The sequence below is a fragment of the Heptranchias perlo genome, chromosome 21, assembly GCF_035084215.1.
Source record: "Heptranchias perlo isolate sHepPer1 chromosome 21, sHepPer1.hap1, whole genome shotgun sequence".
Lineage (NCBI taxonomy): Eukaryota > Metazoa > Chordata > Chondrichthyes > Hexanchiformes > Hexanchidae > Heptranchias > Heptranchias perlo.
The window spans coordinates 26,024,094-26,036,959 of NC_090345.1; the positions used below are offsets into that span (position 1 = coordinate 26,024,094).

General features: G+C 38.2%; 1 protein-coding gene across 3 annotated transcripts in view; it reads left to right on the forward strand.

The window, feature by feature from the left end:
• Positions 1 to 12,866, forward strand: part of edrf1 (erythroid differentiation regulatory factor 1) — a 63,301-nt gene that overhangs the window by 25,653 nt on the left and 24,782 nt on the right. For all 3 annotated transcript variants that reach the window (XM_068002342.1, XM_068002341.1, XM_068002340.1), the window contains exons 7-16: positions 877 to 978; positions 1,182 to 1,303; positions 4,897 to 5,008; positions 5,750 to 5,897; positions 6,889 to 7,000; positions 9,151 to 9,262; positions 10,045 to 10,311; positions 10,624 to 10,695; positions 11,335 to 11,485; positions 12,326 to 12,517. In XM_068002342.1, the coding sequence (XP_067858443.1) occupies positions 877 to 978; positions 1,182 to 1,303; positions 4,897 to 5,008; positions 5,750 to 5,897; positions 6,889 to 7,000; positions 9,151 to 9,262; positions 10,045 to 10,311; positions 10,624 to 10,695; positions 11,335 to 11,485; positions 12,326 to 12,517 (1,390 nt within the window). The remainder of the gene's footprint in view (positions 1 to 876; positions 979 to 1,181; positions 1,304 to 4,896; positions 5,009 to 5,749; positions 5,898 to 6,888; positions 7,001 to 9,150; positions 9,263 to 10,044; positions 10,312 to 10,623; positions 10,696 to 11,334; positions 11,486 to 12,325; positions 12,518 to 12,866) is intronic.

Consider the following 12,866-nt stretch of genomic DNA (forward strand, 5'->3'; position numbering starts at 1 on the left):
GTGCAAAATAATTGTATTTCTTTAGATTGAGTTACAAGTTGCATAATTGAAATGATGTTTTTTAAAAAAAGAATAAAGGTGTGTTGCTTATCTGTAGTTATAAAGAAAAATGGTTTTCTACAAATTATGACCCAAGCATAATGTCTTGAGAAATTAATGTATTTGTTAGGATTCAACCACATTTTAAGAATATAGATTTGGTAGTGAGTATTAATTATTTTTCTTAAATGGCTTCAAAATAATGTAATAGGTTAAAAGACCATCCCTCTCATTATAATATACTAATAAAGGAGCAACTTTCTTTTAAAAGAAACTCATTGTTCCAATATCTGTTGAATTGTATTTCTGAGGCAAGAAAATTATTACATTAGGTTAAGTGTATGTAAATTCATTACAGTGGAGTCTTCAAGATCAGTTTCAATGATTTTAAATGGGATTTGATGTAGTGACTACAAAATGTTCATGCACTACTGACTTTTTTTACCACCTGATGTGAGTTTAATTTCTGTAATGCAAACTACTGTGTTTTCAGTGCTGGTCAAACATCTGGTGAAAAGAGCTTCATAAATTTTATTTCTCAAACTAAACTGTCTGAGATAATGACATTATCAAGCCATTGCAGAATAAGAAAGCAGAAAAATAAATGTGAGCATGAAACTACTGTCTAAATTTTGATCTGAAGCAGGCCTTGAAGAGCCAGCAATGATCTTTTAATCTAATTACATTTCATTGATTTGAAATGGTTTTGTACATAGGGGGTGAGGGAGAGTTAATCAGTGGGACCCGATCTTAAGTAGGCTCTACTGTATTAATGTTTTCAAATGATAAAATAGTGTGTGTATTGGGTAAAAATATACATGCTTACACTTTTTGCAGGGGAATGTTCCTCTGGGAGCCACATATGTATTAGAGCAGGTGGCCTCTACCCCGAAAGAACAAAACCTGACCACTTTTTTGAATGAAGGGGAAAACAGTCAGGTATGGTGAAGATGACCATTTCAAAATAATTCCCTAAACAAAGGGAACTTTTATAGTAGGTCCCAATAGGCTTTTAAATAAATCAAATTGGTATTATTAAATTTGCTACACTTTCCTTGATAACTGTTTATGTTCAAGTGTCCTTTATTCACTTCTGTATTTTAAAAATAAATAGCTTTAATAACTTGTCTCTCATTTCAAAGGGACTTAAAAATGATTTTGTCAGGAACATTCTTTGGACATTTGAAGATATTCATATGCTTGTGGGTTCAAATATGCCCATTTTTGGTGGTGGAAAATATCCAGCTGTAAGCTTAAGACTCAGGTAAACCCTTTCTCTCTGCAATGCTAAAGTGCTTTTTTCATATATTTTCTGCTGTCTTCCTCTCCTGAAGGTATTGACTCCTTCCTGGGTACAATTCCATAGGTGCCCTCTGGTACCTTGCCCAAGTGACATTATTTGTTTGAGCATTAACTGAGTGTTGGCAGGTTATTCACCCTGGTGACTTTTCCCCCCGATTATGTGTGCTGAGACCAATTGTAATGCATCAACTGACAATAGCTAACTGGGATTTGGACCAGGAGCCTTCCTGGACTCGCTGTGACAAATCAAGCAGTTCTTCCTTCTTTTAGTGTTGTATTAACAACAATAACTTGCATTTATATAGCACCTTTAACGTAGTAAAACATCCCTAGGCGCTTCACAGGAGCGTTATCAAACAAAATTTGACACCTAGCCACGTAAGGAGATATTAGGACAGGTGACCAAAAGCTTGATCAAAGAGGTAGGTTTTAAGGAGCGTCTTAAAGGAGGAGAGAGAGGTAGAGGGGTTTAGGGAGGGAATTCCAGAGCTTAGGGCCAAGGCAGCTAAAGGCATGGCCACCAGTGATGGAGCAATTAAAATCGGGGATGCACAAGAGGCAAGAATTGGAGGAGCGCAGAGATCTCGGAGGATTGTATGGCTGAAGGAGGTTACAGAGATAGGGAGGGGCGAGGTCACTGAAGGATTTGAAAACAAGAATGAGAATTTTAAAATCGAGGCATTCCCGGACTGTGAGCCAATGTAGGTCAGCGAGCTCGGGTGATGGGACTTGATGCGTGTTAGGATATGGGCAGCAGAGTTTTGGATGAGCTTAAGTTTATGGAGGATAGAAGATGGGAGGCCAGCCAGGTAGAGCATTGACATAGTCCAGTCTAGAGGTAACAAAGGCATGGATGAGGGTTTTAGCAGCAGATGAACTGAGGCAGGGGCGGAGACGGAGGATGTTACAGAGGTGGAAGTATTCACTAGACATAAACAGTTTCAAACAATTGAGCAACAGTCAAAATCTTGCCCCAAGTTCAACTCAATACAAATGTTACTGCATTCAATGGTTATCTGCAAAGTTTGAGGGAGGTGTCAAGTTATTTTCAAACAAACTGTAATTTGTCCAGTTGTATACATGATTGCCAGATATTTTTGAAACTGTGACATTTATTCAAATCCACAACATCCTGGTAACTCTTTTTGGAGATATTTATGGAGCTGGAGCAATCCAAATATGAGATGTTTATGGTCTGGGCAGTGCACTGCAAATGGGATAAAATCTTAGCTCCAAGTTGAACAGAATGCCCAAATGGCACATTGCTGAATTTAGCCTGAGGAGGCTTCCAGGAATGTTAATGGACTCAGAGCCATTTAGTTGCTGATGGGAGCTGAAAAGGATGGCTTTGAATTTGTTGACGTTGAGCTGAAGCAAGTTAAGTCATCAGGTCTTGATGTTGGACAGATAGTATAGCAACAGCCTTGGAGTCGATGGTGCTGACAGAGTGGTAAAGTTGGACATCGTTGGTGCATTAACATTTATGTAATGCTTACAACACTGCAAAAGTTCCAAATGCTTTATGGGGGCTGGGGGGAGGAGAAGGGGAATTTACCAAAAAGGTGTTAGAAGAATTAAGATGTGGTGAAAAGCATGGCTGAAAAGATACAGATTTTGAAGAGACTTATGAAAGGTTTGAAGGTAGTGAAGATGTAGCAAGCACAAGAGTTTAGGAAGAGAATTCTGGAGTGCAGGGGTATGATGGCTGAAGGCTCTGCCATCGAACTTGGAGCAGTAAGGAAAGGATACACAGTAGGTCAAAAAAGCAAAGGGTGTAAACTGGGGCATCAGAGCTAGAGGGGATTGTAGGCTGAGTAGTTGATAAGGACTGGAATGATAAATGAGCAGGTTAGCATATGGGTGGCATAGTTTTGGATGAGCTGCCGTTTGAGTAGGTTCGACATTGGGACAAACAGGTTTGTGTGGGAATGGAGTTTCGGAAACTGGCAGAGTGTTGGAGATGTTGAGCCTAGAGGTAACAAAGATTTTTGAGGTGAAAACTTACTGTTGAAGTGAAAGTATACGGGCTTCCGTGAGTTTGAAGTTTTGTTCAGGGTTAAACAGAACGTCAGGGTTATACTTCATTGGGTTTGGCCCAAGTGAAAAACAGGAGGAGGAGGATGGAATCAGGAACCAGAGTGCAGTTTCTGGCAGGAACCAAATAGAATGGCTTAAGCTGGAGAATGTCCTGGCTCATCCAACAACTAACATGTATAAAGTGCCTTTAATGTAATGAAATGTCCGAATCGCTCCTGTGAAGAGCCTTATCAAACAAAATTTGACACCAAGCCACAAAGAAATACTAGGACAGGTGACCAAAGTGCTAGGTTTTAAGGAGCGTCTTAAAGGAGGGGAGAGGGGTAAAGATGTTTATGGAGGGAATTCCAGAGCTTGTGGCCTAGACAGCTGAAGGCACAGCCACCAGTGCTGGAGTGATTAAAATCGGGGATGTGCAAGAAGCAAGAATTGGAGGAGCGTAGAGATCTCTGAGGTTTGTAGGGCTGGAGGAGGTTTGAGATAGGGAGGGGTGGGGCCATGGAGCGATTTGCAAGACCAAGAGCCAATGTAGGTCAGCAAGCACGGGGCTGATGGGTGAATGGAACTTGGTGCAAGTTTGGATGAGCTCAAGTTTATGGAGGGTGGAAGGTGGGAGGCTGGCCAGGAGAACATTGGAATAATCAAGTCTAAAGGTAACAAGTGCATGGATGAGGGTTTCAGCAGCAGATGAGCTGCGGCGGGGCGGAGATGGGTGATGTAATGGAAGTAGGTGGTCTTGGTGATGGAGCACATATGTGGCTGGAAGCTCATCTCAGGATCAAATAGGATGCCAAGGTTACGAACGGTCTGGTTCAGCCTCAGACAGTCGCCAGGGAGAGGGATGGAGTTGGTGACTAGGGAACGGAGTTTGTGGTGGGGACCAAAGACAATGGCTTCAAACGTCCCAATGTTTAATTGGTGGAAATTTTTGCTCATCCAGTTGGACAAACATTGTGACAATTCAGAGATGGTGGGGGGGGGGGGTCAAGGGGGTTGGTGGTGGTGGTGAGGTAGAGTTTGGTGTTGTCAGCGTACACGTGAAGCCTAACTTTGTGTTTTTGGATGATGTTGCCTAGATGAGAAACAGGAGAGGATCAAGGATAGATCATTGGGGGACTCCAGATGTAATTGTGTGGGAGCAGGAAGAGAGGTCATTGCAGGTGATTCTCCAGCTATGACTGGATAGATAAGAATCGAACCAGGCGAGCGCAGTCCCAGCCAGCTGGGCGACAGAGGAGAGGCGTTGGAGAAGGATGGTATGGTCAATCATGTCAAAGGTTGCAGACAGGTCAAGAAGATCCATGACCTAATGTCAGAATTTATGAAATACTGTGAATCCTAGGAAGGTTATGACCCAACCCTAAAAAGCTTGCTGTATACTGTTATTTTTGTTTTTATTGGTTTTTATCATTGTCAAGCATTGTTTCATATTAGCAAAGACTGATCAATACAGTTGCTGTAAGTTTTGCATACTTTGACTTGTGACGTTTTGTTTTGTTTTGTTCCATCTTTTTTTAGAGATAGCAACAAACCAATTAACATATTGACGGGGATTGACTATTGGTTAGATAATCTAATGTGCAATGTTCCAGAACTTGTCATGTGCTTTCACGTTAATGGGATTGTACAGGTAAAAAACAGTTTGGTTTTTCATACATTTTTAGGTAAAACGATCTCTTTTTAGAAGCTTCAATGTTTAGGATATTTTCACTTTGGTTAATGTGATCAATTTTAAAAATGCACAAATGCATCTTCCTAATACAGTAGGGCAAATGAGGGTATGAAGAATTCCAGTAACCTTTAGTGATGGCAGCCAGAACACTCCATTCCTCTGACTCTGGCCTCTTGTGTATCCCCCTCCCTTCACTCCACTGTTAGTGGCTGTGCTTTTTCCATCCAACCCATACACAGTTTACAAAGACACTCATTTCCCCCTGTTAAATACACTGTTCACACCTTCCTCCCAGTTCATGCTGGCACTCTTCTCCCTATTTTCCCACCCCCACATGACCTTGGCTTTTATCCCCTTCCCCTGCAATTCAAGCTTCCACTTTCCTTCTCAAGCTGACATTTTTCTCCATCTCCTCTTCAAATCATGCTCACAGTTTCATTTCTCTTTTCTCTCTTAATTAATGCTGGCAGTTTTTGTCTTTCCCTCTTCTCCCTTCCCCCTGCCCACTCAAGACACTGTTTTCGGACACGTACTTCTTGTAACTGCTGTTATAAGCAATGCACACTGGGTCAGAATTCTTATTCTTATTTAGATGTCTTTCTGTTTAAAATGGGTAACTTCCAGATTTTTTTTTACAACAGGTTGAATTTTCTATTCCAGTTTGCATTTTCTGTTGTAATTGATGTATGTTTTACACAGAGATATGAAATGATAAAGACAGAAGACATCCCTAATTTGGATAATTCCAGCTTCTCCACAAAAGTAGTTAAGGATATTGCTCAGAATATCCTTTCATTTCTAAAGGCAAACTGTACTAAAGAAGGACATACGTATTGGCTTTTTAAAGGTGAGCAAAAGTGTTGAATTAGAATTCTGATTTTTAAGATAATGTTATGCAGGTAGGTTTATTTCAAGGTATGTATTGATTTATATACTACTGGGTGTACAGGTGCCTTTTATTCAACTGCTTATTACTTTTTGGCATAATTATTGTAATTTACAAATGCCTTCTATAGCCTGCTGTAAACAATACTATGTTCTGAATGAATAATTCATTTTTTTAAAGTTGCACTTCTATTCTTGTGCTTTCTTTTTATAATGCTGTTGTTACTGCTTCTACATTGTGTACAAGTCTTATTTATCGTTGTGCTTGTCTAAAATGATTTGTATCTTTTTAAATTTCAAAATACACTTTATTCCATAAAATTTTAAAGATACACACGGTTTACACACTTCAAATAAAGGGCACAAAATGCAGCACAGCAGTTCAAAGTAATACAGTGCAGATCATATACAGAATGATCTCATTGTTACAATTTTAAAAACACTGTACTTATTTGCTATACATTCTCTACAACAGAAGGTGGGGTGGCTTTATATGGTGGCCTTTCCCCATAGGGCCTTGCGTTAGGTCGCATTTTTTGTTCAAGCTGGTGGACATGAAGGCGTAGTTTCACTCAACCTTGTAACTGCTTCACCTGGCTATGAAGAAACTGCTTTTAACATCAACGCAGGATTTTTTTTCTCTCATAGCCACTTTTGCTGGGAGAGGGGAGATTCTAACCTAAATGTTTGACAAATTGACCTTTTGATTTATTGTTTTAGATTTGCATATCAATTGCGATCAGATTTTCAGATATAAAAATTATTAGTCATGCCACTAGATTCATAAGCCAATAAAAACCTTTCTTAAATTGTGACTTGCACTACTGTGCATTTGTTACATGTATAGGTATCTTTTGATATATTGCATATGGCTTAAAAAAAATTGCCTTTTTGGAAAATCCAGCTGTTTAAAATGTGGCTCCACAGCGGCTGATGTCTTTGTTTTCTTCCAGCAAGTGGAAGGGATATTGTAAAACTCTATGACCTGACAACACTTTGTGAAGAAACAACTGAAGACAAATACCAAAACCCTTTCACGATGCCTGTGGCTGTCTTGCTGTACAAGTAAGTTTTCTAAGCAAATCAATAGAGAGAATTCTTTTCTCCATTTTAGTCATCCTGTATATCACTGGGGAAAAATGCCCAGGCAACCAACAGGAAGAATTAGAAGGATAGTCATTTTCATCATGATGGGACATCATGCAAATTATCCTCACTTTATGCATGGTATGAGATAGTAACCGAAAGGACCATAGAAATTTACAGAACAGAAGGGGACAATTCAGCCATCGTTTCTATGCCAGATCTTTGCTAAAGAGTTTTTTTTTATTCGTTCATGGGATGTGGGCGTCGCCGGCAAGGCCGGCATTTATTGCCCATCCCTAATTGCCCTTGAGAAGGTGGTGGTGAGCCGCCTTCTTGAACCGCTGTAGTCTGTGTGGTGAAGGTTCTCCCACAGTGCTGTTAGGAAAGGAGTTCCAGGATTTTGACCCAGTGACAATGAAGGAACGGAGATATATTTCGAAATCGGGATGGTGTGTGACTTGGAGTGGAACGTGCAGGTGGTGATGTTCCCATGTGCCTGCTGCTCTTGTCATTCTAGGTGGTAGAGGTCGCGTTTGGGAGGTGCTGTCGAAGAAGCCTTAGTGAGTTGCTGCATTGCATCCTGTGGATGGTACACACTGCAACCACAGTGCCTTACCTTGCGCTCTCCTCATAACCTTGTATCTTCTTCTGCTTCAAATATTTATTCACTTTCTTCCCTTAAAAACAATATATAGTGGTATTTGCCTTAATTATTGGATTGTCAGATGGTATTCATATTACACACACAGAACAAATGTGAACCCATTTCCTATTGTGCTGTGTGCCGACATATACCTCCACATACCACACCTCATGAACCCATTTTATCCCTTTTCAATCAGTTCAAATAACATTGCGCTTGGTAGTTTCTTTCTACGAACTTTGATGCTTTAATTTTTGTTGAGTTCTCCTGGGAAAAGAACGGCTTGTTCAAGGGGTATCATATTTGTTTCAACACCAGAACACCTTGAGTGACATCCTAGCATTCAAAGGATTATTACTCTATTGTTCTCCTTAGTTTCCTGAACTTGCTCCTAGTAATATGTGAATTTTACTTCTATTTAATATTCATTTATATAACCTAACTATTTTAATCAGTGAATTAAAACTCTGAACTACACATTTTGAATCTTTAACATAAACCATGTAAGTGTTGATGACCGCTCACCACATGAGGTCTGTTTTGAACTTCACTATGGAAATCTTGATTGTAGCCAACTACATTCTTGTACTTGTTACAGGGTCACTTTTTAAAAAGTTGCTTTCAGGTTGTATTCCTTGTGAAAATCTATATAGTGAAAATTGTTGACACTATGATTGGAGTCTTGTGGTTTTCGACAGCAGATAATCAGTCTTCATCAATTTAGTTTAATAACTTTATTAATAACATTGCAAAGATACAGACAGAATATATACTGTCATAGCTTTTTTATTGGGTTCTGTATACTTCAGAAAGCATATTAAGCAGAGAGAGTGTCTTTCCACATCTAGTTTGAGTTCATTTTTCAAAGTTTTGTAGTGAACAGCCTCTAATGATCTCAACTGGCTTGTTGATAGTTAGAAAATGTAAATAATCTGAATACTGACATCTCAAAAAGAGAGGCAGGCAAACAGCCTCTGCGGAAAACAGATAGGGGAGGAGGGGTTAAAGGTGAGCTGAGCAACACGGGCAGGGGAGGATGTGAAGTCAAAGGATAGCATTGCAATGGGAACAATAAGTTGGGCGAAGCATTAGCGATGTGGGAAGGGAGCTGCTGAGAGCTGATGTCCGCATTTGCCTCCCACCACCACCCCCCCCCACCTCCAAACTGGAAGATGCTGCCTGTAGTCCTTTGCGGCTCCTTTCCCTACCATGCCATGCCACTCACCGCCTCCTACATAAAAGGGAAAAAATGAAAAAGACAGCAAAGTAAAACAAAAGAATTATGGAGGGAGCAGGGAAGGACAGAGGCAGAAGAAAGATGCAAGCGTAAAGACCAGGGCGACCATATTCTCCAACTTATTGTGTGCAATGCTGCAGGAAATCCATTAGTTGCGCAATAGTTAATTAGCAATATGCAAATTTTATTTTTATATCCAGTTGTGTGCACAGTCCTCAAGCATTTGAATTGATATGTTGTGTTGTACAGGGTTGCTAGCAACATGATGATGAAGAAAGTTCAGAACAGGAAGCATTACGGAATCATAAGAACACTCTTGTTAAATTGTATTAAATTACTGGACCAAGAAAGGCATCCCCAGGTACCACCTACATTGGTTTTGAGTTTTAGATTGCTTCATTTTATGCAGTAGTTGCTTTAATAGGGCATTACCGACTCTTAAATCGCATTCTTAAATTATGTAGTAAAATTGTTAATTAGCACACTGTTAACCAATTTAACACCGTTATATTTTTACAGCAAAGCTGTCAAATGTTTAAATTTTATAGGTCAGAAATGCCCTTTTGTCATAGTACATATGAAACTATATTTTAAGTATCTTTGCAATTGCATAGAAATTGCAGATTATAATATTTTGCTGAAGGTTATATCCTGAACTATCAAACCTAAAAACTTCCAGTGAAAGCTTTGCTTGGAAGTTTAAAAATGTAATTGATCCCAGCACTCACTAATATATTATTATAATCCATTTAAAAACAAGACAAATTTTAAGACTGATGAAAATTAAGTACAACTTGAGCTTGATTCCAGCTTGGAACTATCCAAAGGTGGTTGCTGTAAACATTTCCTTTTTCAAAAAACACTTATTTAACAAGTTCCGAATACTTGTGAAATGTTGGTTACTTTGTATTTTTAATGCAGTACATTTCCTATGATACACTTGCAATAAAAATGTGTTTTTCTCACATGTTATGAAGCTATAGAGTAGTAGGCAGTGTACCTAGTCTTTTACAAAATCTTCTGGATGATGGATTGCAAATATTACATATTTAATATCTGCAAGATTTGAGTACTGCAGTAAATAAGCAAATTTGTTTCCATACAAGTTCATCGTTAATAAATTCTCCAACTAAAATTGTACAGTTTGTGCAGATTATTGCTTCAGCCAACTACATGATCTCAGAACTTTTCCAACTGGATGAGCCACCAAAACAAGATGAAAATGGATCAACTCTGAATGAGAATTCTGATGATAGTTATAGTGAAGATGATCTTCCAGAGGACAGTGATGAAAATGGTTCTTTCAGCAATGGCTCTGATCCTTCAGATGATTACAAAGCTGTTGCTGTCATTAAATCTGTTGGTGAATTGTCTGTACCTGAAAAGTATAAATCGACACACCAGATAAGGGTATGAGCCCATCTTTATTTAGTTTGTTGTAAGGAAATGTATATTCCAAATATTATAAATGTTGGATAGAAATGTAGTTTATAGTCAAACTTAAAGGAACAATTTGACTAATCGATCTCATTCTCAGTTAAATGTAGAAATTTATATCAACAAGTCTGGGTTCTCTTAAAACAGATTTGTATACAGTGGGGACAGATGATCTATCCTTCAGAGTAATATGAAGTTGGTTTCAAAACTTAGAGTAGGATTGCTTTTAGTGTAACTGGACTTAAATAGAATGAGACTGTCTTACACTCAACTTTTGTTTTAAAGCCCAGCTGTGCTTTTCCAGTTTGTCATGACACAGAGGAGCGATGTAGAGTTGTTCTCAATTACACTCTTGAGGTAATTTATTAATTTGCATTAGAGTTTTTTCATAATTTTATTTTGTACAGATGCTTACATGTTCTCAGGACATGGTTTCATACAGAGCATATACTATAGTGCACATTTCATTATACTTGCAGTTAAATGTAGTGAGGGTCATATATGTTGTACAGTTCTAAACATTAGGGTGAGGGGTGTTTGGTGACCGAGCCCCCATCATCCCTGGTCTGGGGCTGTACTGGAGGTTAAACTGTTACTTCTATGAAGTATGGATTAAAATTTTGGGTTGAGGTGTTAGTGGTTTTGGTAATTTTACCAGTTGCAGGTTTTATAGTTTGTTTTCTTTTTTTAAAAAAACAGGTACAGCAGGCATCAACAAATTTGAACATTTTCTGTCAGTAATTAAATTACTTGTATCTGGCTGTCGGGTGTTGTTCCAGATCATATGAATGCTGCAAGCTGTGATTAATGTTGATACTAAATAATCTAGGAAGAATATGTGTACCCTATCTTCATGTTGCGTTCCAATGTGTAAATCTTTGAACGTAAATATAAAGATCAAATTATTGAAAATCTTTACATAGCCTTTTTTTCACTTATCTTCACTGTAAGAACCATGGTTACTCTAATCATAATTATGTTAATTGTTTCTTTCAGGGACTGAAGGCTGTTGATGGAAGTATTAAAAAGGAGAGTGATCTCCCAGCTGCTGATCCCAGTATTCCAATCCCTCTGAAGTATGCGGATGAATCTGAATGCACGGGTCATAAAGCTCTTAAGAAACAAATTGCTCTGTTTTTAGATAAAGGTAATTAGTTGTTAAGAAACCTTCAGCCTGAATACCACATATAACACTTTATTTTGGTAAATTATCATTTCTGCTTGATTCACATTCAACTGCGCTTTAGTTGCTTTATAATAGGGAATCAGCTACTGATTCCTGCTACTGATTCCCTAAGTGCTCTTGAAAATATTTTAAAAAGACAGTGCGGTAATATTGATATGACTAAGCCAATAGTGTTTAAATGCTGAATCATCTCACAGTATTATCTTCCTATAAATTCCAAACTCACCGTTAAAATGCAATTCAGCATTATTGTAGTAGTGTTCTCTCAAATATATTAAAATTGCATGCAAATATGTTACATTACCATCTTTAATATGCATTAGTGAAATGAATGCTTTTTAGAGTGCTTTATTTCTGAGTACATTTTTTATTTTGTCTACATCAGTAAACAATTTGAATTCAGTGGTAAGTGTTACCATATAGATTATGCTCAATGCAGACTATGCTATATGTAATAAGTAGGTGCTCTCTTTCTCTGGGCCCACTGGCCGCGTCTACCCCACCATCCGTTCCCGTCTTCCCCCGCCCCCGGCCTCACTCTGGCCCTCCTCTCATTTCCTTGTTGCCTTTCAAAAAAAAAAAATTTTAATTCATTTTTATTTTGGCATGGAGAGTGATGCACCCACTTCAAATGAATTTGTTTGAAATCCAGATTAAGTTTCTCTTGTGACTTGTTTGGTTAAATGTGTTGTGTACACTAACTTGAAGGCTTTTTATAATGTTATCTGCTTTTGGAATCCTTAACATCTGCCAATAATACTAACTCTTGTAATTTTGATTTTATCCTTTTACTTCTCACAGTGGGCCCAGCTCATGAAACAGTTAAACTTCCCAGTCAATCTGGGATGATACCAGATACATGGCAATATCAAATGAAACTGAACCTTATCTTTAAAGCTTCAAGAGCCTACTTTATTCTCTCGAATGCAGCTACCACTCTGCAAAAGTATGGTAGAGCATTAAGATATGTTAAACTTGCTTTACAGTCTCTTGGTAAGTGGCTACATAGTTACTGTTATGTACACTCTGTTTTGTTGGAAAATGACAGACCATGTTTAAAGAGTTAGAATAACTACTTCATATCATTTTGGAAATTCCTTATTCCAGCATGTTTTATGCAGGAATATTAATTACAGCTGTTTACAAAATAGTTGTATTCATTCTAGGATCACGGATTTCTGCCACTTATTAAGTACTTGCTTTCAACTAATTGGATCATAGGTATTCAGTTATCTAATAGGAAATGAACTACGGAAGATTAAAAAGGTATCTTTTCTGATCTATTGAAACTTGTTTATTCTTTCAATTTTTTGCTTTTCTAATTCCTAAAATCAGAAAATTG